Source organism: Candidozyma auris, chromosome 2 (genome assembly GCF_003013715.1).
Source record: "Candidozyma auris chromosome 2, complete sequence".
In the NCBI taxonomy this organism is placed as follows: domain Eukaryota; kingdom Fungi; phylum Ascomycota; class Pichiomycetes; order Serinales; family Metschnikowiaceae; genus Candidozyma; species Candidozyma auris.
In genome coordinates this window covers 955,070-979,339 of record NC_072813.1, presented here as the reverse complement: position 1 = coordinate 979,339, position 24,270 = coordinate 955,070, and the positions used below count along the sequence as shown (strand labels likewise).

Here is a 24,270-nt window from a genome sequence, read left to right as displayed (position 1 = left end):
ATAATGCTTGTCTGTTTAGCCACGTTACTTTATAATAAAAATATTTAATCGGCAGAATCTTTCTTTTTCTTTTGCTTAGATCTTACCGTTGGTCTTGTTCTCCTTGAACTGCTCCTCAGTGACACCAGCACCCATGGCCGCAGTAGAAGTGACACCTCCACTCACCATTCTCAAGAGGGAGTCAATGTATTCAGCACCAGACCATTTCTGGTGCTTCACCACCTCGACACCGCCCTCGATCTCGGGCTTCTGCACCTGCTGGCCGTAAGCCTTCATGCCAATCTCGGCGTAGTTCTTGGAGAAAGAGTCCACAGCCAAGGCGGTGGTGTGCAAACCGGCCAAAGTGATGAACTGCCACACGTAACCCAATTTGCCCAATCTCTTGATGTAGGTCTCCTGGTCAGAGGCGTTCATGGCAGCGTTCCAGTTGAAGGATGGCGACAAGTTGTAAGCCAACCACTGGTCTGGCCATTTGGCCTTGACACCCTCGGCAAACTCCTTAGCCTGCTCGTAGTCTGGCAAAGCGGACTCCATCCAGATCAAGTCGGCGTATGGAGCGAAAGCTCTTCCTCTCATGACAGCACACTGGGTACCACCAATGTATCTGTAGTAACCTTCCTTGGTTCTGGAAGCGTCCCAGTTGAAGTAAATGTCCTTACCCAAGATCTCCTTGGCAAGCTTTCTGGCCTCCTTGTGAGAAGTCTCAGACAATGGGTTCACTTTGGCGGTGAATTTCTTGATGGCACCCTCCTTGTCGGAAATGTTGGATGCCTTGATCTCGTCGATGACAGCCTCCGAGAACAACTTGACGCCGGCATTCTTGTTCCAGTCAACCTCAATTTGGGCCAACTTGTCACCGTAGACACCAGAAGCCTCAGCCTCAGCCATCAAAGAACTCAAGTCTGGGGAGTCTGGGTTGGTGGCACCAGCAATGAAGTAGTGGTCTCTGTGGTCGATGGTGGAGGTGATCAAAGTGGCAGCCTCCGAGTCAGTTCTGGCCACAGCCAAGAGGTCCGAGCCGCAAATATCGGCAGAGGCTCTGATGGCAACCAATCTGTTGATGTGTTCCTGAACAGGCACCAACACTTTACCACCCATGTGACCACACTTCTTGGTACCAGGGGCCTGGTCCTCAATGTGGATACCGGCAGCACCACGCTCAATAAACAACTTGGTCAACTTGATGATGGCAGTCAAACCACCGTGACCAGTGTCACCATCAGCAATGATGGGTCTCAAGAAGTCGATGTAAGGGGTCTTCGCTCTCTGCTCCTTGGTCATGCCCAAACGCTCGTTTCTCTGCTTTCTGTCATGGAAAAGCTGGGCAAAGAACAAGTGCTCCACCTTGTTTGGCACAGTGTCGTATGGGTAGTCAGCCAAGTCAGGAGAAGGCTCGTTGGAGGTGGAGGCAGTGGAAGAACATTGCCAGCCGGAAACGTAGATAGAGTCCACGTATTTGGCCATCTGAGAGACATAGATAGGGTCCAAAGCGCCGAAAGTGAAGGAGGCGGTTTTGTTCTTGTCGTGCTCCTCCAAGAGCTTGAACATCTTCTTAGCCTGCTGGGAAGATGGGTACTCGATCTTCAAGGAGCCTCTCTTGGCGGCAATCTCCTCAGCAGAATAAATACGCTTGGTCTTTCTCCAACGAGGCTGCGACCACCACTGCTTGAGCTCGGCCACTTGGTCCTGGTAGAATTTTTCTTCTTCGTTGACGTCGATTTTAGTGTAAGGCATGATAAAATCTATGGTGAAAAAAAAGAGAAGGTGAAGGTATGGCAGGAAACTACGCCCTATATATATCACCAGGAGGGTTACCCCAGACTTTTTCGGCGTCTCCGTTCGCCCTGCAGTGAAAGACTCTGGCTCAACCGCGCGTTACTTAGGGCCTCGGATGTGCGGACAAAACCGAGAAGGCCCCCCCTGGATACTATAATGAGCAAGGAGGGTGGGAAGTCAAACCTAGTGGCTTGCCCGAGTCACCCAGGTAGGCATCAGTGGTGTATCTCACTTTTGACTCAGACGAGGCCTTGTTGATGGAAGCGACTCTCCTCAGGAATTCACTTTTCACATTCTGAAACGCCCGGGCTCCAGAGTGTGCACATGGTCCGGCTACCCACCAGTTGACAGTGCGAGGCTACGCTGGGTGAATCATAGAGGTGGATGGCCGACCGCCGGCCCCGAGGGTTCCGTTTATCCGACACTGCTACTCTCTCACCACGGTATGGCTCATAAGTAGGCTCCTTGATCCCATAAGACTTACAAAAGAGGTTTCGAAAGACCTTGAAGGTGTAGTTGTTCACATAGGAGCACCCTTGCTCACGTTGTGGGGTGACTCGTATCCGAGTCTGACTCCTGAGTCAGCTTCAGTCACATGGAGTTGCAGAATGGGTGCGAAAACTAGTGAACAAAGCGCCTCCTAGCCTCGTCTGGACGTTATCTTCCGCACAAGAGCTCTTACTACACTCGCCAACAATGAGCTTCTCTAATGTGGTGAAATATTCTTGATATAATGAGACAGGCTTCCTTCGAACAGGCAAAGTAAAGATCCATACGCATCTCTATAATTTTTCTCGATTATACAACTTTAGACTGTTTCTGGGTATCCTCGGTTGAGCAACTGACGGGTTGCTCTCGCGCTTTTAACCTTCGTTGCAGGCGCCAAGTGAGACAACGGACGTAAAGCATGAATTGTCAAAATTGACCATGTTGAACCTACACTGCACCACGTATGCTGATAGCTGGATTATTGGTAGCCTAAGATGCGTTTATATTTTATTTTTTTTTTTTCTGAAGCTTAAGTTTTTTTGATCTCTAGGGCCAACAGCAAAGGGAATAGGAGATGCGATTACTGAGCATTGGCTTCCAGAGACATTCACGACGTCAATGCCTCTTCGGACTTGACTCCGACACACCAAAAGTGCTTATCGGCTACTCCGATTATCGTGAGCCTGCCCCACCTGACTGCGTTGGTGGGTTATGACGACTCACGAATTCCGCACCCATTCCGCGTTTTGCAACCATTGAGCAGTCAAGGAATGGGTGGGAAACGAGTGGCTGATAAAAGGCAAAGGAGGTGCTAGTAGGCCAGCAACATAAAGTTTCCAAAAAATTCCAGAAAAGCATGTCTTGTGAGCTCTAGAGCTCCACTTATCAAGCAAGGTTTAATAAACATGGACCTGAGACTAATTTCTTAAAGTATAGTATCACCAATGAATGATTAACTATAAAGACTCGTCCATTCATCATTTTTTACGCTTCTTGACGTTCACATATAAAAGTGTGTTGGTTCTAATCAATGATGCGCCAGTGACCAATGACTCGTGGTTCAATATCCTCCTCCATTAGCAGAACACAATTAGCTGTTTTATTGTTACTCTGTAATGACCCCTCAGCTACACTTGTCTCGCTTTGTTACACTACTAGAAACTGAGACAACTGCGCATTTGGTCTGGCAGTCTTCCGTTCATCCACACTCCGAGCCCGAAGGGTAACACCGAGATCACCGAGGTGCCATAGGCTCAAGTTAAAAAGATGACTCAAGGAGATCGACAAGGGATGATTGCGACGGAGAAATGGACACAAAACGGGTACAAGGAAGAGATAACCAACTTAGTGACAGAGATAGGGTGAAAATTGCTTGCTAGTAGGCAGTGTCCTTAGCCTCTTGTACAGCCTCTGATACTGCCCCCGAATATTAGCGATATGAGGCGTATATTCACCAACAACTTTCTTCTTTTGAGCGCTAGACAGCGCACCAGCTGCAAACTCACCAGCAGCAAACACATCAGCAACATCCCCGAGAAGCCGCCTCTGTAGCACTTCGGCCGGATAAATGCCCGCAACTATGCGAAGACTTACACTAAACTCTCAACACGATGCTCAGTATCAAACCCTGTTGTTCTTGTATCAGTTGTTGGCTTTGGTCCTCTGACACTTTTTGTAGCAAGAATTCTGCCAACTCGGCACCTTTTACGGCCCCACTGTGGCTTCCTGCTGCTACCCACCCTCGGTCCTCCACAAACAGCTCTCCGAAACCGAAAGACAACAAACAGTCAGACTTTTAATTCGGAACTTCTCCAAAATTCTTCTCTGAAATACTAAACAATAAACACATTGTGTTGCCTCGTATTAGGGTCCCCTCTTGTTGGCTGCAAATCAATCCTACACCAAAAAGGCTATCATCGCGAAATCCTAACAATACACACCTTCAATTGCCCATAGTAACCCATAGAGTGTCATGATAGAGTCGTACATCCCCCAAGAGTACCTTCAATACTTCCAATACTTTCCTGACGCCCAGAAAATCACCAATCTCATCATCTCGCTGACGCCTCTCTTCACCTATGGGTTGACTTGCTGGGGAATATATCGCAACAAATCCTCTACCGGGTTTTCCATAGACATCTGCTTATCCATGCTCGTGTCGTCGATTCTTCGAATTTTGTACTACTTTGTTGTTCCATATGAGGTGTCGCTTCTACGCCAGTCTTTCTCCATGGTATTTATCCAATGCCTTCTTTTGTGGACTTCGTTGAAGTATCGCCCAAAGACATACAACCCAGATAATCTTGCCGAGTTACCCGACCTCCTGGAGGAGCTCAGCAACGTTCCCAAGGCTCTCGTGTCGCCGTACTCTTACGACCAGTCGGAATTTTACTACCACCAGCTTTCCTCCATCCTTCAGTACATCTCCGTATGGGGAAAACAGGGCCTTCGTCTTTTTGATGTACACTACAAAAGACCCGGTTTTTTTTGGCAGTGGATCGATCAGTATAGATATTGGCTGTTTTTAGGAAAATTCACTCTTTTGTTTACGATCCTAACTGTTTTCTTTCAGAGATCCGATACGTTTGGATCTACAATTGGGTTCTTTGGCCTTTTTGTTGAGTCACTCCTTCCGCTTCCACAGATTTTACTTCTTAATAGACTTGGGTCTGTCAAAAGCTTCAAACTGGTCCTTCTCATATCATGGCTCTGCGGAGACCTCACGAAGTTAAGCTACTTGTTTTTTGGCACTCTGGAAATTTCCATCATATTTATTCTAGCAGCATTCTTTCAAATGGGATTGGATCTCGTCATCCTATACCAATATTTTCATTTTAAGAAACTTGACCAGGAAGGGTCCCTGATACCTATGTACAGCTTACCTGCATCAGCATAAATCTACTCTAATTAATTATTTAATGCATATTATAGATCTATTCACTAGAATTCAAAACGAACGTATAATTATAAAAGGTATAAATCTTCGTAAAAAAATGCTCTTTGATATTAGTATTGCATCTTCAGCACACACTTAAATATTCCACATTCTCCTTGGCTTCATTGATCAAGTCGGCAGCGTCCCTGCCGCTGATCCCATGCTTGACTTTGATGTGCCTGGACAAGGCATCACCTCTGGAGAATGTCTTTGACTTCCCATTGCCCGGGCCACCATTCTCCCTGCCTTCGCAAATAACACAGCGGTATATCTTCTTCCTGGCAGCGTGGATGGTTTCCTGATGTCTTATTAAATCGTAAGGCCGGCTAAAATGCTTGTGACAAGGGCTTCCTGTGGATGGATTTATCAACGTGCACTCATGCGTTGGATTGTTGGCGGAGATCTCTGCAGCTGTAGTGTGGTGGGGATGTGTCTGAGGAGGAGGCATGGTTCTAGGCTCATCCTCTCTCTTAAATAGGTCTAGCTGGTTGCTGCTCTGTAGATCTTGAACCATGACATCATTGCCAGTATCCTGATTGAAGTCGACCTCATGACTTCCATAATCCATGCTCTCGGTAGTAGGCGCTCTATGGAGGTTTTCCATAAACCCACCTAACTGTGGAAGCTCCTGGACCGGTTGGTCAAGAGGAGATGCAAATGGGGCAAAGCCGGCAGGGGAGGGGAACTGATGCGAGGGGGGAGCAGCAGAGTCCATCATTTCGTCAAAGTCATCATCTTGGAAGTAGTTATCGTCATCTTCGTCATCAGAGTCGTCACTGAAATCGGATTCCTCAGCGAGGTTGTCCATCATCACGTAGTCGCTCTCAAACCCTGGAACAGGAACACTGGCGGGCCCTGTGCCCAAGTGAGACGATTTATCTAGGTCGCTATCCATGATGAAAAAGGATTCGTCAGCGGAGTTTGGATAGAAGGAGCCATTGTTGTTCATTAGCGTCGACGGCCGGATGTCTGTGTTGAATAAATAAAGCTCCTCGTCATTATACTTCTTTCCATTGCCGATATCCGGCTGCTCTAACGTGGTGATGCGTCTTCTTCTATTGAAGTGGTTCCTCTGAAGCACCTCTGGTCTAATGTAATTCTGCTGTTGAGGAGCGGGGTTTGGTTGAGCAGAGTCAGGTAGCAGCGAATCAGTCATACCAGGATTAGTGTTCATGCTTTCAAAGTTCGAGTAGTCATTACTTGAGTCAAGAAATAGACTGGGCACCGTCGAGTTCACCTGCTGGTTGGAACCATTCACGCGATTGTAGTGCTCCACAAATGATTCAGGGATGTTAAGCAAATTTGACAAGGTCTGTGTGGCAGAGGGCTGATTTTGAGCATTCAATGAGGGAGAATTTCCAGCTTGAGCGTTTGTTGCTGATGATGGCTGATACAAGTCATCCTCCATAAGATCAGATACGGACTTCTGAAGGGGAGGTAAAACTGCTAACGAAGTCATGATTTCTTCAACAGTGGTGAATTTTCTGTTTGAGTGGTCTGACAAGGCGAAATTAAAGGGGAGATGTTTTTTGTTGCTTCTCGAAGTGCTACCTGGTCACTTAGAAGGCTGTGGAAGGATAGCGAAGGCTTCGAAAAAAGCTAAAGTTCGAGGTGGAAAGGTAAGGGTTTTTGGTTTGTGTAATTTGGATGAGTCCAGTCAAACACACTACAGGCCAAGCTTAGGTAAGAATTTCCTGAGCTGTAAGAAGAGTGTGTTGTGAGATGAGAAAGAAAATGTGAGAAATGGTGGCAAATATATATGGAGCTTACTAATGCAGGCTGAGGTGGCGTGCAGCACCGAAGCCCCAGAACAGATAAGACCTAGAAAATATGGGCTGCGAATCTGGCAGGTGAATTGGACCGGGAGGGTACCACCAAGATGAGGCCCACAATGATGCTAGAAAATCTCTGAAAACACCAACATGTTGCTCCCGTTCTTCTGATTATAGAAATGCAGTTTTCCCTCTCTTGGAACCAAAAGCGATGAACCTAGCGGTGCTCACCATCTCCTGCTCCGTTTTCCGAATGCCGCGAACCACACTAAATCGGGATGCCTTTGGGTGCCAAAAAGTCACACACGTTTTTTCATCCGCCGCGAACCCAGCCGAATTTGTGACTTTTGTAGTGCTATCCCCGAAAAATTCCTCTGGTCAGTTCCGTAACCCCCCCGGCCACTCCGTCATGATGACTCATCATAGTAAATTCATGATTTTTGGGGTTTGTTTCGAAGCACGGCTGCTGCGGATGAGGAGATGCAAAAGACGATTTTCACAAGATTCCTATCACTTAGAGGCATCTTAGATCACCCTTTGAACGCAACCAAACGGAAATCGCTTTCTGTTTTTGTCTATCCCTTGTTTTGTCCCATGTTGTGTCTGATCGGGCTCATGTCAATTGCTGTGCTCATTAGGTGGAGGTGCATTGTGTGCACTGGCTGCGAAACGACGGAGCCTGACGTCCGGGGTACACAACTCCAAAAATGGACAAAAACGGGATGGCTGTTTCAAAGGCAATTTTAGAGAGCTGGCGCCGCCACGAGCCATAATTGTACTGCAAATGCAGTTGCTTGAATAACTTGGGGGAGTAGGCATGTGTATCCTGTAAAGGACCTCATAGTAGGTCGGTAAACCTCGGTGCTACCGCTGACGTGATGACACCCAAAGAATATCGTAGGAGAATGTAATTTTGATGTTTGTTGTTCCTCACTACCTTTTCTTCGTCCCTTGGGAGTCTTTTCTAAGCACACTATGATCGATGCTTAATGCTCGAAGGAGATTCGCCTATACCCGAGGAAAGCTTCCTTTGCCTAAGCATGACTCTCTTTTACGTGAATTGCAACCAGGTCCCTCCCAACTGAACATATTCAAACTCTATAACCGCCTGAACACATTCAAAGCTTTGCGTGGCCCTCCATGGCCACCTTTTCTATACCCTTCTTGGCCAACTCCTCATCTAGATAGTACATTTCTTTGGCCAAGCGGCCCCTCTCATCCAACTCAAAAACCAATGGCACTCCTGTGGGCGCATTGATCTTGCTGATAGCTTCATCGCTGACCTTGCAAAAATGCTTGATGAGACTCCTCACTATGGAGCCGTGGGTCACTATGAGCACCTCCCTTTCCTGCTCCAATATCTCATGCTTCACAATGTCCTCAACGTATGGCACCACCCTCTTCATTGTCATCCTAAGCAGCTCGCCCTGGGGCAATTGCTCCACGGGAATATCGCTGAATTTGTACCTCTCGTCAATGGAGTCATCGTTGTTGACACTCCCCGTTGCTGGAGGTACTCCGTCGTAGTTTCGTCTGTAAAATTGGTACTTTTCTTTGCCAAATTCCTTAAATACCTCTGTCTTGTCTCGTCCTTGGAACAGACCGTAGTGTCTTTCGTTGAGTCTCCACAGCTTATGCTGCGGAATCCACATACGGCCAATTACCTCCAAAATGATGTTCCCTGTCTTGATCAGTCTCTGAAGCATCAGGGTGAACATGACATCGGGCTTGATGTTATATTTCTTTAGAAGCTCTCCAGCGTGCTGGGCCTCTCTCTCTCCCTTCGCTGACAAGGGAATATCGATCCATCCGCAGAACTTATTTTCGTGGTTCCATTGGCTCTCTCCATGGCGAAGCACTATGAGCTTATGCATCACAAGTGATAGAAGACAACTGCTAGTGGCTGGTGTTGTCTTCGATCTTGATAAGTACTTGCTTCTATCACGTGTACTCAGCGCACCATCTGATGGGATGATCGCCTGATGGTGCAAAGGAGGGGGGACGTTGATAATCTATGATAGATATGAGTTATGAAGTTCTGCTAAAAATAGGATTAATCGTTTTGAAGTAATGAATTGAAGGCACTTCAGTTTGTTCAAGTTCGTTAGGAAGAGTTACCTTCCTCGGTTCGAATTCATCCGGGAAGTCGTCTATGCATACCCATTTTGCAGCCATTAAGTCTGCCTCATCGAAGAGTCAGAGGGGGTGTATACTACTTAAAAGGATTTATGGTGGGAAATCTGAATCGGCTCCTTTGAAAATGAGTCAAGATGTTGACCCATCCTATAGATATCCATCGCTGGATCTGAATCTTTCACTTTACGTTTCGGGGGCATTTATAGACAGTTTGAAAAACCACTAACGAGAGAAATTTCAAAGTAGGACACCCACATGACAATTTGCGCTCTCGTAGCAGTCATCCTAGAGCTTCTAAGCTCAAGTTTTGTGGCATTGACAATATCAAGTTTGCAAAGACCACGGTTGACTATGCCAACAGGGTCTTGAAACTGTGGCAGGTTTCTAGTTACAATGAGAGTCGAGCAATCTTTCATCAGAGTCTTTGTTAGGCGCTTACTGAAGAGGCATTTCAGCTGGGGTCTTCCACTACGTGGGACCTTCGATTCTTGATGCTTCAAAACTCATGAACACTTTAATTAATACTGTTCAAATCCATTCTGATTTGGTAAAAATCAATTCCTTTTGGGGCTAACCCTACGAGATCTTTAGATACACCTTTTCAAAGCTCCTCCACTGCTCCCCAGAAACTTAGGCAAGTTAACACACACACGTTGATCAGATAAACAATACGAATTTTAGAGAAATTTGATCCCAAAATAAGGTTCTTTTCGGCACCCGTGCTTCCTGTTTGGGCCCCGGACTCTGTCCAAGAGTGAACGGCGCCTTTGTTCTCATGTTACATTTCTCGCACCGCATGGGCCGCACGGCCCAAACAGTAATAGTGCAAGAACTAAGGCAGGAAGAAATTCGAGAAAAGGAATTTGTCAGATTATATAGAGTTGCACAAATTCATAAAACGAAAACTTTTCTGAATATACACTTCAAGTCGTTTCTTTTCGATGGTAGATTGTTGCTCCTTGCCTAGGGTCACCCACGAGGTGAGTTGCGAAAATGTAACCTCAAAGTGCAGATGTCTTTTTCTCTGTCACACCTCGGCTCCATGCACACATTTCTGTTACCAGACCGTTGAAGATATATAACGCCTGGCGATGCCGCTTGTCAAAAATTTGTAGTTTGTCTCTTGTTATCTTCAAACTTCCAACACCTCCCCCCATCAACCACCCCCTTTTAAACTTCGCTGGTCTTCGCACCATGACCTCGACCCTCACTATCCAACCAACCCGTCTTCCACTCACCGTCATCCACTCCCCAGATATGCCATCAGCATCCAAGATCTCAGAAAGACCTTACACTTGGCCCGAGGTTCGTGATATCATCAAGCACAACGACTTGGAGGCGTTTGCCAGACTGGATGTGCAAACGGAAAGCTACCTCGCGTTCAAGAGGTACTTGAAGCAGCACAACTCCACTGTTTTCCGCCACATCGTTACCCATACTTTGGGCTGGAGACGCCCAGAGGAGTTGGTGGGAGTCAAAGATAACGAAATCACCGTCACCGCCTCGGGGGACCCGCTATTCACCAATGCAGACGATTTGAAGATTGTAAGAAACGATTTCCCTTACTACTTCGAGGATGACGTGACACACTTGTGTGTTTGGACCAAGAAGAGGATAATGAGCGACCCAAACTCCCCCATCGGCGATCTTGCGCCAGAAACTAGAGACCTTATAGAGAAGTACGTGGTTGAAACCTTTGTGAAGCAGCTAGGCATTCCCAGAGAGAGCTTGGTGTGGTTCCGCAACTGGGAGGCACTTCAGAGCGTCAAGGAGATCAGCCATGTGCATGTTGTTATCAAGGGCATGTCTAAAAACCAGCTAGATCAGGTCTTGGGCACTGCGGGCGTTACTTTGAGTAAAGCTTGATGACACCAATCTAATGCACCTATAGACTGTGCTTCTGAATTTCTATTCTTGTGGCAACGTTGCTGCCATGCAGCGTTGTTGCCAATTATACCCCAGCACTGTTTTGCAGTGTTTATTTATCTTGTAATTTTAGCATCTCGTGGAATGGGTAGAAAGATTTAGTAGAGTAGAGCACAAGCACCAGCACAACATCAGCATAGCTTTCTTTGTAATCGATGATAGCAACAGGGGTCCCGTAGAGGCTGATTTTGTATTTACGAATGACTAGAAAAACCAGTATTGTCAACTCTTTACCTTACAGGTTTAAGGCTGAATCTCTACACAAGGAATCCCCCAGTTAGAATCTGGCGCCGTAGAAACAACTGAAACAACACTAAAGATACCGATTTGATAAGCCTTACTTGTGAAAAGCTCGTCCTGAAACAATTTACATGCTCCTATTTAGCTAGGCAAATGCCTAGAAACGAAGTTCTACCAGCCACTGATTAATGACCAGCAATTAAGGATACCCCTCCTTTTCTCTCTGATTTCCGCTTCCAGAGTAGTCTACGACGCTTTACAAACCAATTCGTTCATCATAAATTCAGTAATATACAAATAATAATCCCAGAAGTGAAAGCAGCTTAACCACCGAAACCGTACAAAGTTCTGCCCTGTCTCTTCAAAGCATAGACCACATCAAGCGAAGTGACGGTCTTTCTCTTTGCGTGTTCAGTGTAAGTGACAGCGTCTCTGATGACATTCTCCAAGAAGGACTTCAACACACCTCTGACCTCCTCGTAGATCAAAGCAGAGATACGCTTGACACCACCTCTTCTGGCCAATCTTCTGATGGCTGGCTTGGTAATACCTTGAATGTTGTCTCTCAAGATCTTTCTGTGACGCTTAGCGCCACCCTTTCCGAGTCCTTTTCCGCCTTTTCCTCTACCAGACATTGTTTATAAATTAAATTAGTAGTTGTGTGAGCAAAAAAAAAAAGAAGCTTTGTAGGGGCAGCAGAACCCGCACTATATGTGTTGGGTGGCGAGGGGGGAGAAATTGAGCCATAACGGAGGCCAGGTTGCGCTCTGGCATCTAGCAGGGGAGCGAGCCTCATTTTTTTTTTTTTTAGGAGCCTCCCTCAATGTGTGCTGCCTGTTCCATAGTAATGCGTAGGATTTGTCCCAGGGCAATTTTTTTCGCAGGGTGCTTGTGGGCGCGGGAAAAGCTCGTTTAGTGTGCGAAAGGAAGACATTTGGTGACTTGGTGCGAGGATTTTGGAGCTTTTCGCACTCCCAGGTGAGAGACACATTTTACACACAGCAGGCGTAAAACACAGACCCGCGCTTCTGCTCACTGAAGGAAGCTCTTCGCCCTCGCAAAAGACATGTCATCTCCAGTGCGAGCCCATCTGTTTGTTTGTACTGCATGCGCCTCCCCCACAGAAGAGCGCCTCCATCCTTGAACCTTCCCTCCACCTCCCATATATAAACGAGCCATTGCCCCTACCCATCCATTCTACATCATCAAACAATATGGCTAGAACTAAACAAACAGCAAGAAAGTCTACCGGTGGTAAGGCCCCAAGAAAGCAGTTGGCTTCCAAGGCCGCCAGAAAGTCTGCTCCATCGACAGGTGGTGTCAAGAAGCCTCACAGATACAAGCCAGGTACCGTTGCCTTGAGAGAAATCAGAAGATTCCAGAAGTCCACTGACCTTTTGATCAGAAAGTTGCCTTTCCAGAGATTGGTCAGAGAAATTGCTCAGGACTTCAAGACCGACTTGAGATTCCAGTCCTCTGCCATTGGTGCTTTGCAAGAATCCGTTGAGGCTTACTTGGTCTCCTTGTTTGAGGACACCAACTTGTGCGCCATTCACGCCAAGAGAGTCACCATCCAGAAGAAGGACATCCAGTTGGCCAGAAGATTGAGAGGCGAGAGATCCTAAGCGGGCTCCTTGGCTCTTTGAGAGCCTTCTTTACTTCGCTTACCTGTATTATTTATGTTTTGTATATTAGTAACGTCACGACTTCACATTTACTTCAGAATGGATACACCGATGGCTCGGTGTCCACAATGTAGCCTTTTTCCTCTTGCTTCTCTGCTTCTTGTGCCAAATATGGCAAGATTGCGTCTTTGAACTTGTCGTAGCCTCGATACTCACGAACATCGTCACTCCAACTTTCAATCCCGTTCAAAAGTCTTCTAGGGATATACGGCTCCTGGCATATTTCAACTATTGGCGCAAAGTACGTCCGGATAGTGAACACTACAGCTCCGCTTTTGGGAAGTCTCCGCAAACTCTGTCTTTCTGATCTGAAGTACAACTGCTTTGGACTGATCGCTTCGCCAGCGGTATACCACCCTACTCTATCCGAATCCTCATCTCCAATAGACTTCGACCATCCTAGCTCATTATCAAGCTGAATGAAATAGTTGTTTCTCACCACGGGCTTGTCGCAAGTGAGTCTCGAGAAGAACTTGTTCATGCCGGTCTGTAACTTCTGTCTATACTGTGGAACATCACCACTGGTGTGGATTTCATTGAGGGAGAGGCCAAACTTATCTTTGAATCTCCAGAAACCAGGTAAAATAATGGCCCCAGCTTGCAAGTGGTACTCACCATTTGGTGCTTCCATCATAATAGCCAAGTCGTCCTGAATCATTTTCGCAGCCATTACAATAGGCTCCTCCGCCAACTCATCAGCCTTACAGTTTCGAAAGACGAAGTCTTCTCCAGTGTGCAAGTTATGCAAGCCCTTGGGCGTTTGTTTAAAGAGTGTAGGATAGCGATGTGGTAAGTAGGACCAGAACTCTTCCAAAAGCTCCATGACGGCGTCTGCTGCCTGTGGTTTTGTGCCGAAGAGTTCGGCGCCCCTTTCTTGAAGCCTGCCTAATTTCTGATCATGAAATTTTTGCCACTCATTGTCAAGCTCGATCCAGGAGTCCCACTCCATGTTACGAATGCCCATGGTAATGTTATACTTGTGTCTGAACGCTCTGTACGGCAATGGCTTGGTCTTGTGTATATCCCAGTTTGGGTATGGCGGCGGAACTGGCGTCTGGAACAGTTCAGGAGTCCACTCACCTTTTCTACGCTTGTCGTTGGATGTCCTCTGTGGCTTCTTAGGTATCTTGGCTCTCAACTTGAGGCCCTTCTGAGACAGGTAAAAAAGGGCCACGAAAACAGCACCAATCAAGTAAAACCAAAGACGTGATTCCAGCAAACGAAGCATACTATGACTTTCTCCAATTTGGCCATTTCAGCCACCTGTGTGATTCTTATAGTATCGTTATCACGGATATTTCGCAACCACTTAACGCGCATATCAATTCCCGATTTGGCAATGGTATCCAGATCAAGCCGGAGGAAGAAACGTCGCAAATAGGGCAGCCTGAACGATGTTCCATAAAATAAAATAACCCAAGACCAACTTTTTGAGCCTTGGATAATCATCATGAATCCATAAACCGGCACAAAGCCAGTACATCGGCGGAACAAAGGTATGAATTCTGGTCACGATCTGAACATGCCAAAAGATGAGTAGCGCTGTGAGAAATATGCCATTGACTATTGACGCTGGCAATATCTGAATCACCGGATAGTCTTTGGAGAAGTACCTAATGCTGAATAGTGAGAGTCCGATCACCGGGGCTCCGAATAGAAAGTTTGGTATATTATTCGGAGTCCAATATCTGAAGAAACCGTTATTCCAGTAGTGACTTTGAGCGTATGCAAATAAGGAGGGAAACCTGTTTAAACACCACTCTCCACGATCTCCTGACAGGCATATCGCGTAGTAGCTATGGATATTGGAAAACAAGAAAGCAAGACCTAAGATCAGCCCTGCGGCCAATGGAAGCAATGGTGACACACTTTTGCGTCTGACCAAATCATAGATGTATATAGCACCAAGAAAAAGACAATTAGCTCTGAATCCGAACGCTAAAGACGCAAATACTCCACTTGCCACGTAAACGACTTGTTTCTTCACCAGGTGGGGGTTCTCTCGGATACTAAATTCCACGGCCTTCTCCCTACAAAACAAGCACAACAAACTGAATAGCGCGGCAATGCTCTCCGAATATGGAGCTGTCAAGTACGCAGCTGCTGGCAGAAGTAAATAGAACGTGGCGGTCAACTCTGCCATTCTGGTGGGTGGGAATAATCTAGCTTGCATGAAGATGGCCTGAGTATACTTGTAAAGAACTATGGCAGCGACAAAGTGACAAACATTTGAAAGCAACGTGGCATAAGTGAGCCGCTGATAGAATACCGTTTCGCTATTCACGGGAAACAGTCGTATTAGTCTCCACCAAAGTGGACAAAACACGTACTGATGCTCGTAGGTGATGCCATTGACGAAAAGATCAGCAAAGTAAACAGCATCCCAGGTGGCTAGCTTGTCAACAAAATTGTCAAGAATTGAGCGGATTCCAGTCAGAATTAGGGAGTTTAGTGATGCAAATGGTGTGAGCAGAGCTGTTGATAGTATTTCTTTCTCTGCCTGGTATTTCTGGAGGAGCAAAGCCAGCAGAATATCAAATTGGCCTGGCAGATGGTAAAATATGAGGAGATGAGTGGTTTTTATGGCCACAAAAACCAAAAAAAGGCGGGTAATGCTGTTCATCAGTGTAGCATTGAAGTGTTGATGTTGAAGATCTTCTTACTACTACAGTACTGAAAAGCGACAGTGGCATCACGTGCACGCTGGTGCAACAAAATTGGAGATTTGTAATTACATTGCATTAACTTATAATTTATATCTTCATATGACAGTTGTATTATTTCTTGGGAATAAATTGGGCAGCGAACGAGTCGGTGATACCAGCCACAGAGCCAGGGTTGGCCAAAGTGGTGATGTCACCCAACTGGTCAGCCTCGTTCAGGGAGATTTTTCTCAAGATTCTTCTCATGATCTTACCAGATCTTGTTTTGGGCAAGTCTTGCACGATAATCACGGACTTTGGAGCAGCGAATGGACCGATTTCCTTGCGAACAGTCAACACCAATTCTCTTCTTAGGTTGATGGCCTCTTCGCTAGTCTCGTTACCATTGATGGTGTCTAGGCACTCATCTTTCAAAGCAACAAAAGCCACAACAGCTTGACCTGTCAAGTCGTCATTGATACCAACAACAGCAGCCTCGGAAACACCAGTGTGTTCAATCAAAGCAGCCTCGATCTCAGCAGTGGACAATCTGTGACCAGAGACGTTGACGACATCGTCAACTCTTCCTCTAATCCAGTAGTAGCCGTCATGGTCACGAGCAGCACCATCACCAGTGAAGTAATAGCCTGGGTATGGTCTCAAATAGGTGTCCATGTACTTCTGGTGGTTTCTGTAAACGGAACGAGCCATCGATGGCCATGGGCTCTTGATAGCCAACACACCTTCGACGTCGTTGCCGTGGATCTCCTGGCCGGTTACTGGATCAATGAGACAGGCATCGATACCAAAAAATGGCAAAGAAGCAGAACCAGGTTTGTTAGGTGTAACACCAGCGACTGGGGCAATGAAGTGGGAGCCCGACTCAGTTTGCCAGTAAGTGTCGGAGATGTGACACTGGCCCTTACCGACCTTTTCGTTGTACCATTCCCAAATATCTGGAGAAATTGGCTCACCCACGGAGCCCAAGGTTCTCAAAGAAGATAAGTCGTACTTACCGATTTCAGCTTCACCAGCCTTCCTCAAAAGACGCAATGCAGTTGGGGCGACGTAAAAGTGAGTGGCCTTGTGCTTTTCAACAATTTGCCACAAACGGCCGTAGTCAGGGTAGGCAGGGGTACCCTCGAAAACGATGGTAGGAATACCCAACGACAATGGACCGTAAAGAGCGTAGGTGTGGCCGGTAATCCAGCCAACATCACCAGCGGTGAAAAGCACGTCTTCTGGGTGGACGTCAAAGATGTATTTAGTGGTCATGGCAGCACCCAATAAGTAACCACCGGTGGTGTGCACCACACCTTTAGGAGTGCCGGTCGAACCGGAAGTATACAACAAGAATAAGGGGTCCTCAGCGTCTACGGACACTGGAGGGAAGTAGCCCGAAAATTTGGGGGCCTCCTCATGCCACCAGAAGTCTCTGGACTGGTCAAAGGCAACCTCAGGGTTGCCTGTACGACGGTGAACTAACACCTTCTCCACCGAGGGACACTGGAGCAATGCCTCGTCACACAACTTCTTGATGTTGATTGTTCTGCCACCACGCTTGCCTTCGTCGCAAGTGATCAACGCTTTACAGTTGGCATCGTTCACTCTATCCTTGATGGAGCCTGAAGAGAAACCAGCGAAAATAACAGAGTGCACCGCTCCCAAACGGGCCACCGCCAACATGGCAATGATGGCCTGGGCGTTCATGGGCAAATAGATGGCGACATTGTCACCCTTCTTGATCCCCCACGAGGCCAAGATGCCCGCCGTCTGACTAACTTCTCTCAAAAGCTCAGCGTAGGTCAAAGTCTTACTGTCGCTCTCATCGTCGGCTTCACAAATTAAAGCGACTTTATCGGGATGAGCGTACGCCCATCTGTCCACACAGTTGTATGACGCGTTCAACTTGCCTCCGACAAACCAGTGGGCGTCACCGTGGATCAAGTCGCCAGCTTGCACTTTGTCGAAGTCTCTGTCCCAGTGCAACAATTCCTTGGCCTTCTTGCCGAAAAACTCATCAGGGTTTTCGATAGATTCTTTATACAATTTCTGGAACTCGTCCAACGACGAAATGTGGCCCTCGCGAGGCTGTCTCTTGAAAAACTCTTCAGGGGTGTGTCTTAAGGAAACGTTGTTGGCTTCGTGGACCACCTTGTGGGATGGAGCCGAAGTCATCTTCAATTTTTTGTGCTGTGGAATGGTGGGAAGCGGAATGAATAAGTTTGGTGATTATATTAAAAGTACCGACTTAGAAAGGTTCTTTTTTTCTAGTACGGCTCGGATGGTCCTTCGAATTTGCGTCTTACCTATACGATATATATTTTTTCCACCTCCCGCTTTTTTGGGCTTCCTCAGATACAGGCGATTTGGGCTCGCTAAGACTGTCCGGATCAATTGTGACAGGTGGGGAGAAGAAAAAGCTTATTATGAAAATTATAAAAAAAAAAAGCCTCCTGTTTGATGGAGATACTCATCGTTTCAAAAATTCTAAACTTCTGAAACACATTTTCTGTTCCTTTGGCAATGGCTGCAACCTTCGTTTAATTCAACGTTGGGGAAACGCGCATATAGAGAAACGTTATATAGTCGTAACACTTTTTCCGAGATGACAGGCGGAATGAAAATAAATGAAGGAGGGGAACGTTTACATGGATTTGGAATATGAAGACTAAAGGTGAGTTCTTAAGAATTCACTGAGTTGTCGACTCGGTCGAAAACTGCTTTGGAAGATGCACATCCCACCATTTTGTTGGCATTTGGTCTGGGTGAGATTTACCCAAATTACGCTCAGCCGTTGGATTACCTACGGGTGGGTGAGAGCCACCATGACTTTGAACATGCAGGAATCACATTGGCTCCACTTGCACCAATGTCTACTCATTAAATACCCTTTGGCGAAAAACTCTCATTAGACATCTTATCGGTAAGATTCTACAATTCTTTTATACCGTAACATAACTCTCAAAATCTCTACAAAATCTAGTACCCATTAATATCTATTACTATTCTAGATCTTTCCAAAAAGTCTAGCATACCAATTGCTCACTGAAACCCTTAGTCAACCTCCTCAACAGTTGGACCGTCGTCAGTTGGTGGAGCACCTGCGCCTGGAGCACCGCCTGGGAATCCACCAGGAGCACCACCTGGGGCGCCGCCAGCCTGGTAGGCCTTGGCCATAATTGGGTTGGCAATGCCCTCCAATTCCTTCTGCTTGTCGGCGTATTCGTCAGTAGTAGCAGCCTGGTTCTCATCCAACCAGGAGATAGTCTCGTCAGCAGCCTTGGTAACAGTGTCAATGTCGGACTGCTCCAATTTGGACTTGAGCTGCTCCTCGCCCAAGGAGGTCTTCAAAGAGTAAGCGTAAGACTCCAAACCGTTCTTGGCCTGGACTCTGGCAGCCTCCTTCTCGTCCTCCTCCTTGAACTTCTCGGCCTCAGAAACCATTCTCTCAATCTCCTCCTTGGACAATCTACCCTTGTCGTTGGTGATGGTGATCTTCTGGGTCTTACCGGTACCCTTCTCCAAAGCAGAGACATTCAAGATACCGTTGGCGTCAATGTCGAAAGTAACCTCAATCTGAGGAACACCTCTTGGGGCTGGTGGGATACCAGACAACTCGAACTTACCTAACAAGTTGTTGTCCTTGGTCTTAGCTCTCTCACCCTCAAACACCTGAATCAAAACACCAGGCTGATTGTCGGCGTAGGTGGAGAATGTCTCGGACTTCTTGGTTGGGATGGTAGAATTTCTTGGGATCAACTTGGTCATGATACCACCGGCAGTCTCGATACCCAAAGACAATGGGGCAACATCCAACAACAACAAGTCCTGAGTCTTGGAAGAGGTGTCACCAGACAAAATAGCAGCCTGGACAGCGGCACCGTAAGCAACAGCCTCATCTGGGTTGATAGACTTGTTTGGCTCCTTACCGTTGAAAAAGTCAGACACCAACTTCTGGACCTTTGGAATTCTGGTAGAACCACCAACAAGGACAATCTCGTGAACCTGAGACTTGTCGACCTTGGCGTCCCTCAAAACCTTCTCGACAGGGTCCAAAGTGGATCTGAACAAGTCCTGACACAACTCCTCGAATCTGGCTCTAGTGATGGAGGTGTAGAAGTCAATACCTTCGTAAAGAGAGTCAATCTCGATAGAAGTCTGAGCAGAAGAGGACAAGGTTCTCTTGGCTCTCTCACAGGCAGTTCTCAATCTTCTCAAGGCTCTCTGGTTGGTGGACAAGTCCTTCTTGTTCTTTCTTTTGAACTCGTTGACGAAGTGGTTCACCAATCTGTGGTCGAAGTCCTCACCACCCAAGTGAGTGTCACCAGCAGTAGACTTCACCTCGAAAATACCATCCTCGATAGACAACAAGGACACATCGAAGGTACCACCACCCAAGTCGAAGATAAGGACGTTCTTCTCTCTTTCGTCCTTCTTGTCCAAACCGTAGGCAATGGCAGCAGCGGTTGGCTCGTTGATGATTCTCATAACGTTCAAACCAGCAATCAAACCAGCATCCTTGGTAGCCTGTCTCTGAGAGTCGTTGAAGTAGGCTGGCACGGTGACAACGGCATCGGACACAGTGGTGCCCAAGAAGGACTCTGCAGTCTCCTTCATCTTACCCAAGACCATAGAGGAGATTTCCTCTGGGGTGAAGGTCTTGGTCTCACCCTTGAACTCAACTTGGATGACTGGCTTACCACCCTTGTCAACGATCTTGAATGGGAAGTGCTTAGCGTCACCCTGGACCTCTGGGTCGTCAAACTTACGACCAATAAGTCTCTTGGCGTCGAAAACGGTGTTGGCAGGGTTCATGGCGGCCTGGTTCTTGGCGGCGTCACCAATCAATCTTTCGGTGTCAGTGAAAGCAACGAACGATGGGGTAGTTCTGTTACCTTGGTCATTGGCGATGATTTCAACACGGTCGTTGGCGAAGTGAGCGACACAAGAGTACGTAGTACCCAAGTCAATTCCGACAGCTTTAGACATAATTAATTATAAAAAATTGCTGAGAAAAAAAGAAGAAGGAAGTGTTGAGGTGCGTGGAATGCACCATTTATATACCATTTTTGCCAGTACGTCGACGAACTTTCCACAGGGTTCCATAGAAATGGCTGCGAAATGGAGTGCACATACACAGAAAAAGTCTACACTATGGAACAAGAAAGAAGATTCTTCCTGCAGAATGTGCGCCAATTGCCTGCTACCTCTGAGAACACTGTGGAAAGAATAAGAAGCATTTTGATTTGATAGTCTGCAATCGGCAATTGGTCCGCATGTCAAACGCTACTCACGTGCCTCCATTCATTTTGATCCAAACGAACACTTTCGTTCCAAGGTGATTGTACCCTCTTACCCGGTATCTGCAGTACTTTGCTCTAGGCATTAAGTTTGTGCCGGTCTGGAATCTTGCCTCATTTCACAGTGCACTCCGTAGTCTTGAGAGCAAAGATAAATAAAAAGAGATTTCTTACTTGAAGTGAAACATCAAAATCAGACATTTCAAAAGTTGTCTTTATCCAGAGACCGATTTTGTATGGGGCCACTCGGGATCCATTGAAGGTTGCTTGCGATGTAAGCAGAAGGCACAATAGCTGCGAAAAGTGCGAAACTAGTACACTATGAACCCCAGAAATCTGAGATGCTAAAAGAAAGAGGGCAAGTTGAAGTAACCTTTCAACAGTGGGTTGGAATAAAAAGAATAGCCCGATGCGGGGCTCGAACCCGCAACCTTTTGATTGACCTTATGATGTTTAAGAGTCAAATGCTCTACCGATTGAGCTAACCAGGCAATCTTGTTTTGGGGAAATGCTGCAAATATATATGTTACACAATCAATGTTTCTATTTTCTAGATTATTATTTGACTGAAAATTGCATCAATTTACTTCGAGTTGAAAAATTAGGGCAATGAGATCGTCTTGCACAAGATGCCGGAGCTGTTGGAGATGCATAGAACGAAGATTAAATGTACGGTACAGGACTGTTGACAATACGGAGGAAAACTGAAGCTCATAAATTCCATGAAGAAAACAGAAAAAGACTCCACAACCGGGTTTCCCCTTTAAAATACGAAGATCAGGTAGAATGTGCATGATTTCTGTTAACAACTGCTCTTCACACTCGTTTATTGGCGAAAACAGGCACGAGCAGAGTATCGCGTGCGAATCACAAGGTTAACGATGTGATTCTTCCTCCAGTGACTGTTTCAGTCGTACCGTTGGATACGAGCCATAATTTGCAAAGCGAACCTACCTTTTTTTTTTTTATAAAGAACACAGTTCTTGCACCTGGCTGACTGGGCAATCTCGGCTGAGTAAAAGCTCTGGTCAAAACAAGAAAAGGAAAAAAAAATGTCAACACTATATATATCCCAATGAAACAGCCGCACTATTAATCAATTACGAGCTTTCTGGCTCGTTACATCAAATCTCCTCCAGTGAAGGACTATTTCAGATAGAACATATTCTTCAAAAGCATTCTGTGTGTGCCTCATGTCTACAGTAGCCTTGTATAATCTGAAAATCGTTACTAGCTACTTCCAAAATGTTGCCTCGTCCAGTTGCAATTCGCAAGAAGGTGGTGGTTGTTGGTGATGGAGCTTGTGGAAAAACAAGGCTCTTGATCTCGATGTCAAAAGAAAAGTTCAATGAGTCGTACGTGACTACAGTGCAAAATTATACAGTTCGTGTCACATGTGATGCAACGAGGCTACAATTGGTTCTTTGGGATACGGCTTGTCGAGACGAGTACGAGATATTGAGGCCATTATCGTATTCTGAGTCCGATGCTATATTGCTTTGTTTTTCAATTGGCTCACCAAATTCTTTGGATAGCGTCTCGAAAAAATGGAAATCAGAACTTCTGCGTTATTGTAAACGTGTTCCGGTAATTTTGGTGGGCTGTAAACTGGACTTGAGAAGCGACTTCATCGCAATGAAGCAGTCTCAGCAAAAGTTGGAGTTTGTTTCTGAAGCCAGGGGTATTGCTACTGCGAGAAGTCTAAAGGCATGTTGCTACTTGGAGTGCTCTGCAAAAACTGGACAGGGTGTGAAGGAGGTGCTTCAAGTGGCTGCAAGAGAATCCTTGCGGGCTAGGGAAAAAAAGAAGAAAAGATGCATCATCATGTAATTGACTTGGTTATGTTGAAGCATTTGTTATTGGGTGTATATAAGCTGCTTCCGAATTATCTTCCAATCCCGATATCATATCGGCATGTGAGCTTCAGATGCTGTTTCCTGTTTCAGAGCAAATTTCAGCCCTCTACTCATTAAAGGACTACATGTATAGAATCTACAGCAAAATAAAAAATCATACCCATTTAGAGTGGCGTAGACTATACTGAAACAACGTAGAAAAAGGCACCAGAGTGCAACGAAAAGCAAGCAAAACAGACAAATCTTTCTCCTTGGGGAAGGCGTTCCGCTTGTGGGACCCATCAAGTCAGAAAAGCTAAACAGCATAACCAAGTAGAAATCATTCGGATGCAACGAGCATCGCTTAGATAGATTTGGCCTCCTTCTCCTTGGTGTGGTCGTGGAAGAAGTGGATGGACCCGATCTGGTGGAACACACCTTTGGCTTTGATCCACACATCCTTGAGAACAGGGTGGCCAGTGCTGTTGACGAGGCTCTCCACACGGATCTCGGCCTGCTTGAAGTAGTTTCTAGTGAAGCCGGATTTCTCGTACCTCAACTTGATGAAGATAGTGTAGGCAATGAGAGGAGTCAAGGATCTCTTTCGGAAGGTGATGACACGCAAGGTCAACCACGCCAACGTCACCACTTCCAAAAGCGCAGCAAGCTGAATCGATTTGTTGTTGTTGGCAGCAATGAAGTTGCCAATGTTCTTGGAGACTGGGTGGCTTTCAGGAATGTCCAACGCAGGCAAGATGAAATGTCTGGTGTAGGACAAAACGTGAAAGGTGGAGAACAAAAAGAACACCAACAAGGTCAATAAAACATGTGGTGGTGCAATGAAGAGCAACACACCTAAAAACAAGTACTGGGCATTGTCTTCAGCAAGCAACTTGGGCGCATTGACCCCGTTTTTCTTAATCGTCTGGTAGAGCAACAACCCAAAGCTCTCAATGACACCCAAGAGCGCCATGCTGTACCAGAACTTGTAAGCACGAGGGAAGATCCTCACGTAGGTGAGAGCATAGAAGATGGTCGAAATAACCGTCACAAGGTGGCCCACGTACCAGGCAAACTGAAGCGTACGAACTGTGGCAGCAAGATCCTTTTTGGGGGCGGTGGAAGTGGAGGCGCCAGTGGCGGAAGGAGATGAACCCTTGGCAGCGTCGGCGGCAGCAGAAGCGTTACCTTTCTGGTCGGGAGAGGACATGTCAATTGAGAAAAAGCTTTTGCTCGGATGAACGTATAAGTGGTAGAAGGACTATTCTTTTTGAGGGTGTTCAGTGCGTATTGCCTGCGCAAGTATGTTGCATACAAGGACGAAAGGGATAGAATGTTATGGAGACGATTGAGCGGAAAAGTAAATGTAAAAGCTCAATTGAGTGGGTCCTAGTGAATTGAGTGACATCGATCTATTGATACTCCTTTCCTAGTAGTGCTTTCTGTTGGGCAATTGGTGCCTAGGGTGGGTGTCACAAGACTGGATTCCTTGCATGCCTGCTATCTTTGCGGTGCCTTCTCTGCATACCGA

General features: G+C 46.4%; 11 protein-coding genes and 1 non-coding gene across 12 annotated transcripts; 3 read left to right on the top strand and 9 right to left on the bottom strand. All coding sequences in view use genetic code 12, as the record gives it.

Moving 5' to 3' along the window:
* Positions 1-75: 75 nt before the first annotated feature.
* On the bottom strand, positions 76-1,734 carry ICL1 (isocitrate lyase 1; the record flags this gene model as incomplete). Its single annotated transcript, XM_029035437.2, has 1 exon — positions 76-1,734. The coding sequence occupies one exon, from the start codon at positions 1,732-1,734 to the stop codon at positions 76-78; it is 1,659 nt and encodes a 552-aa protein (XP_028890679.2).
* A 2,503-nt stretch (positions 1,735-4,237) lies between these two features.
* Positions 4,238-5,161, top strand: CJI96_0001907 (uncharacterized protein; the record flags this gene model as incomplete). The annotated part of the gene is made up of 1 exon (XM_029035436.1): positions 4,238-5,161. One exon carries the CDS (start codon positions 4,238-4,240, stop codon positions 5,159-5,161), a length of 924 nt encoding a protein of 307 aa, XP_028890678.1.
* Positions 5,162-5,285: 124 nt separating this feature from the next.
* On the bottom strand, positions 5,286-6,659 carry RPN4 (stress-regulated transcription factor; the record flags this gene model as incomplete). Its single annotated transcript, XM_029035435.2, has 1 exon — positions 5,286-6,659. The coding sequence occupies one exon, from the start codon at positions 6,657-6,659 to the stop codon at positions 5,286-5,288; it is 1,374 nt and encodes a 457-aa protein (XP_028890677.2).
* A 1,431-nt stretch (positions 6,660-8,090) lies between these two features.
* On the bottom strand, positions 8,091-8,846 carry GPM2 (Gpm2p; the record flags this gene model as incomplete). The annotated part of the gene is made up of 1 exon (XM_029035434.2): positions 8,091-8,846. One exon carries the CDS (start codon positions 8,844-8,846, stop codon positions 8,091-8,093), a length of 756 nt encoding a protein of 251 aa, XP_028890676.1.
* A 1,456-nt stretch (positions 8,847-10,302) lies between these two features.
* Positions 10,303-10,974, top strand: GIG1 (Gig1p; the record flags this gene model as incomplete). Its single annotated transcript, XM_029035433.2, has 1 exon — positions 10,303-10,974. One exon carries the CDS (start codon positions 10,303-10,305, stop codon positions 10,972-10,974), a length of 672 nt encoding a protein of 223 aa, XP_028890675.2.
* Positions 10,975-11,597: 623 nt separating this feature from the next.
* Positions 11,598-11,909, bottom strand: HHF1 (histone H4; the record flags this gene model as incomplete). The annotated part of the gene is made up of 1 exon (XM_029035432.2): positions 11,598-11,909. One exon carries the CDS (start codon positions 11,907-11,909, stop codon positions 11,598-11,600), a length of 312 nt encoding a protein of 103 aa, XP_028890674.1.
* A 579-nt stretch (positions 11,910-12,488) lies between these two features.
* HHT21 (histone H3) lies at positions 12,489-12,899 on the top strand (the record flags this gene model as incomplete). Its single annotated transcript, XM_029035431.2, has 1 exon — positions 12,489-12,899. One exon carries the CDS (start codon positions 12,489-12,491, stop codon positions 12,897-12,899), a length of 411 nt encoding a protein of 136 aa, XP_028890673.1.
* A 94-nt stretch (positions 12,900-12,993) lies between these two features.
* Positions 12,994-14,187, bottom strand: CJI96_0001901 (uncharacterized protein; the record flags this gene model as incomplete). Its single annotated transcript, XM_029035430.2, has 1 exon — positions 12,994-14,187. One exon carries the CDS (start codon positions 14,185-14,187, stop codon positions 12,994-12,996), a length of 1,194 nt encoding a protein of 397 aa, XP_028890672.2.
* Positions 14,188-15,736: 1,549 nt separating this feature from the next.
* On the bottom strand, positions 15,737-17,779 carry ACS2 (acetate--CoA ligase ACS2; the record flags this gene model as incomplete). Its single annotated transcript, XM_029035428.2, has 1 exon — positions 15,737-17,779. The coding sequence occupies one exon, from the start codon at positions 17,777-17,779 to the stop codon at positions 15,737-15,739; it is 2,043 nt and encodes a 680-aa protein (XP_028890670.2).
* An 879-nt stretch (positions 17,780-18,658) lies between these two features.
* On the bottom strand, positions 18,659-20,593 carry SSA2 (Hsp70 family chaperone; the record flags this gene model as incomplete). Its single annotated transcript, XM_029035427.2, has 1 exon — positions 18,659-20,593. One exon carries the CDS (start codon positions 20,591-20,593, stop codon positions 18,659-18,661), a length of 1,935 nt encoding a protein of 644 aa, XP_028890669.1.
* A 714-nt stretch (positions 20,594-21,307) lies between these two features.
* On the bottom strand, positions 21,308-21,395 carry CJI96_0001898. Its single transcript has one exon. It is a non-coding gene; the product is annotated as a tRNA-Lys (tRNA).
* Positions 21,396-23,103: 1,708 nt separating this feature from the next.
* Positions 23,104-23,949, bottom strand: CJI96_0001897 (nucleoporin; the record flags this gene model as incomplete). The annotated part of the gene is made up of 1 exon (XM_029035425.2): positions 23,104-23,949. One exon carries the CDS (start codon positions 23,947-23,949, stop codon positions 23,104-23,106), a length of 846 nt encoding a protein of 281 aa, XP_028890667.1.
* Between the last annotated feature and the right edge of the window lie 321 nt (positions 23,950-24,270).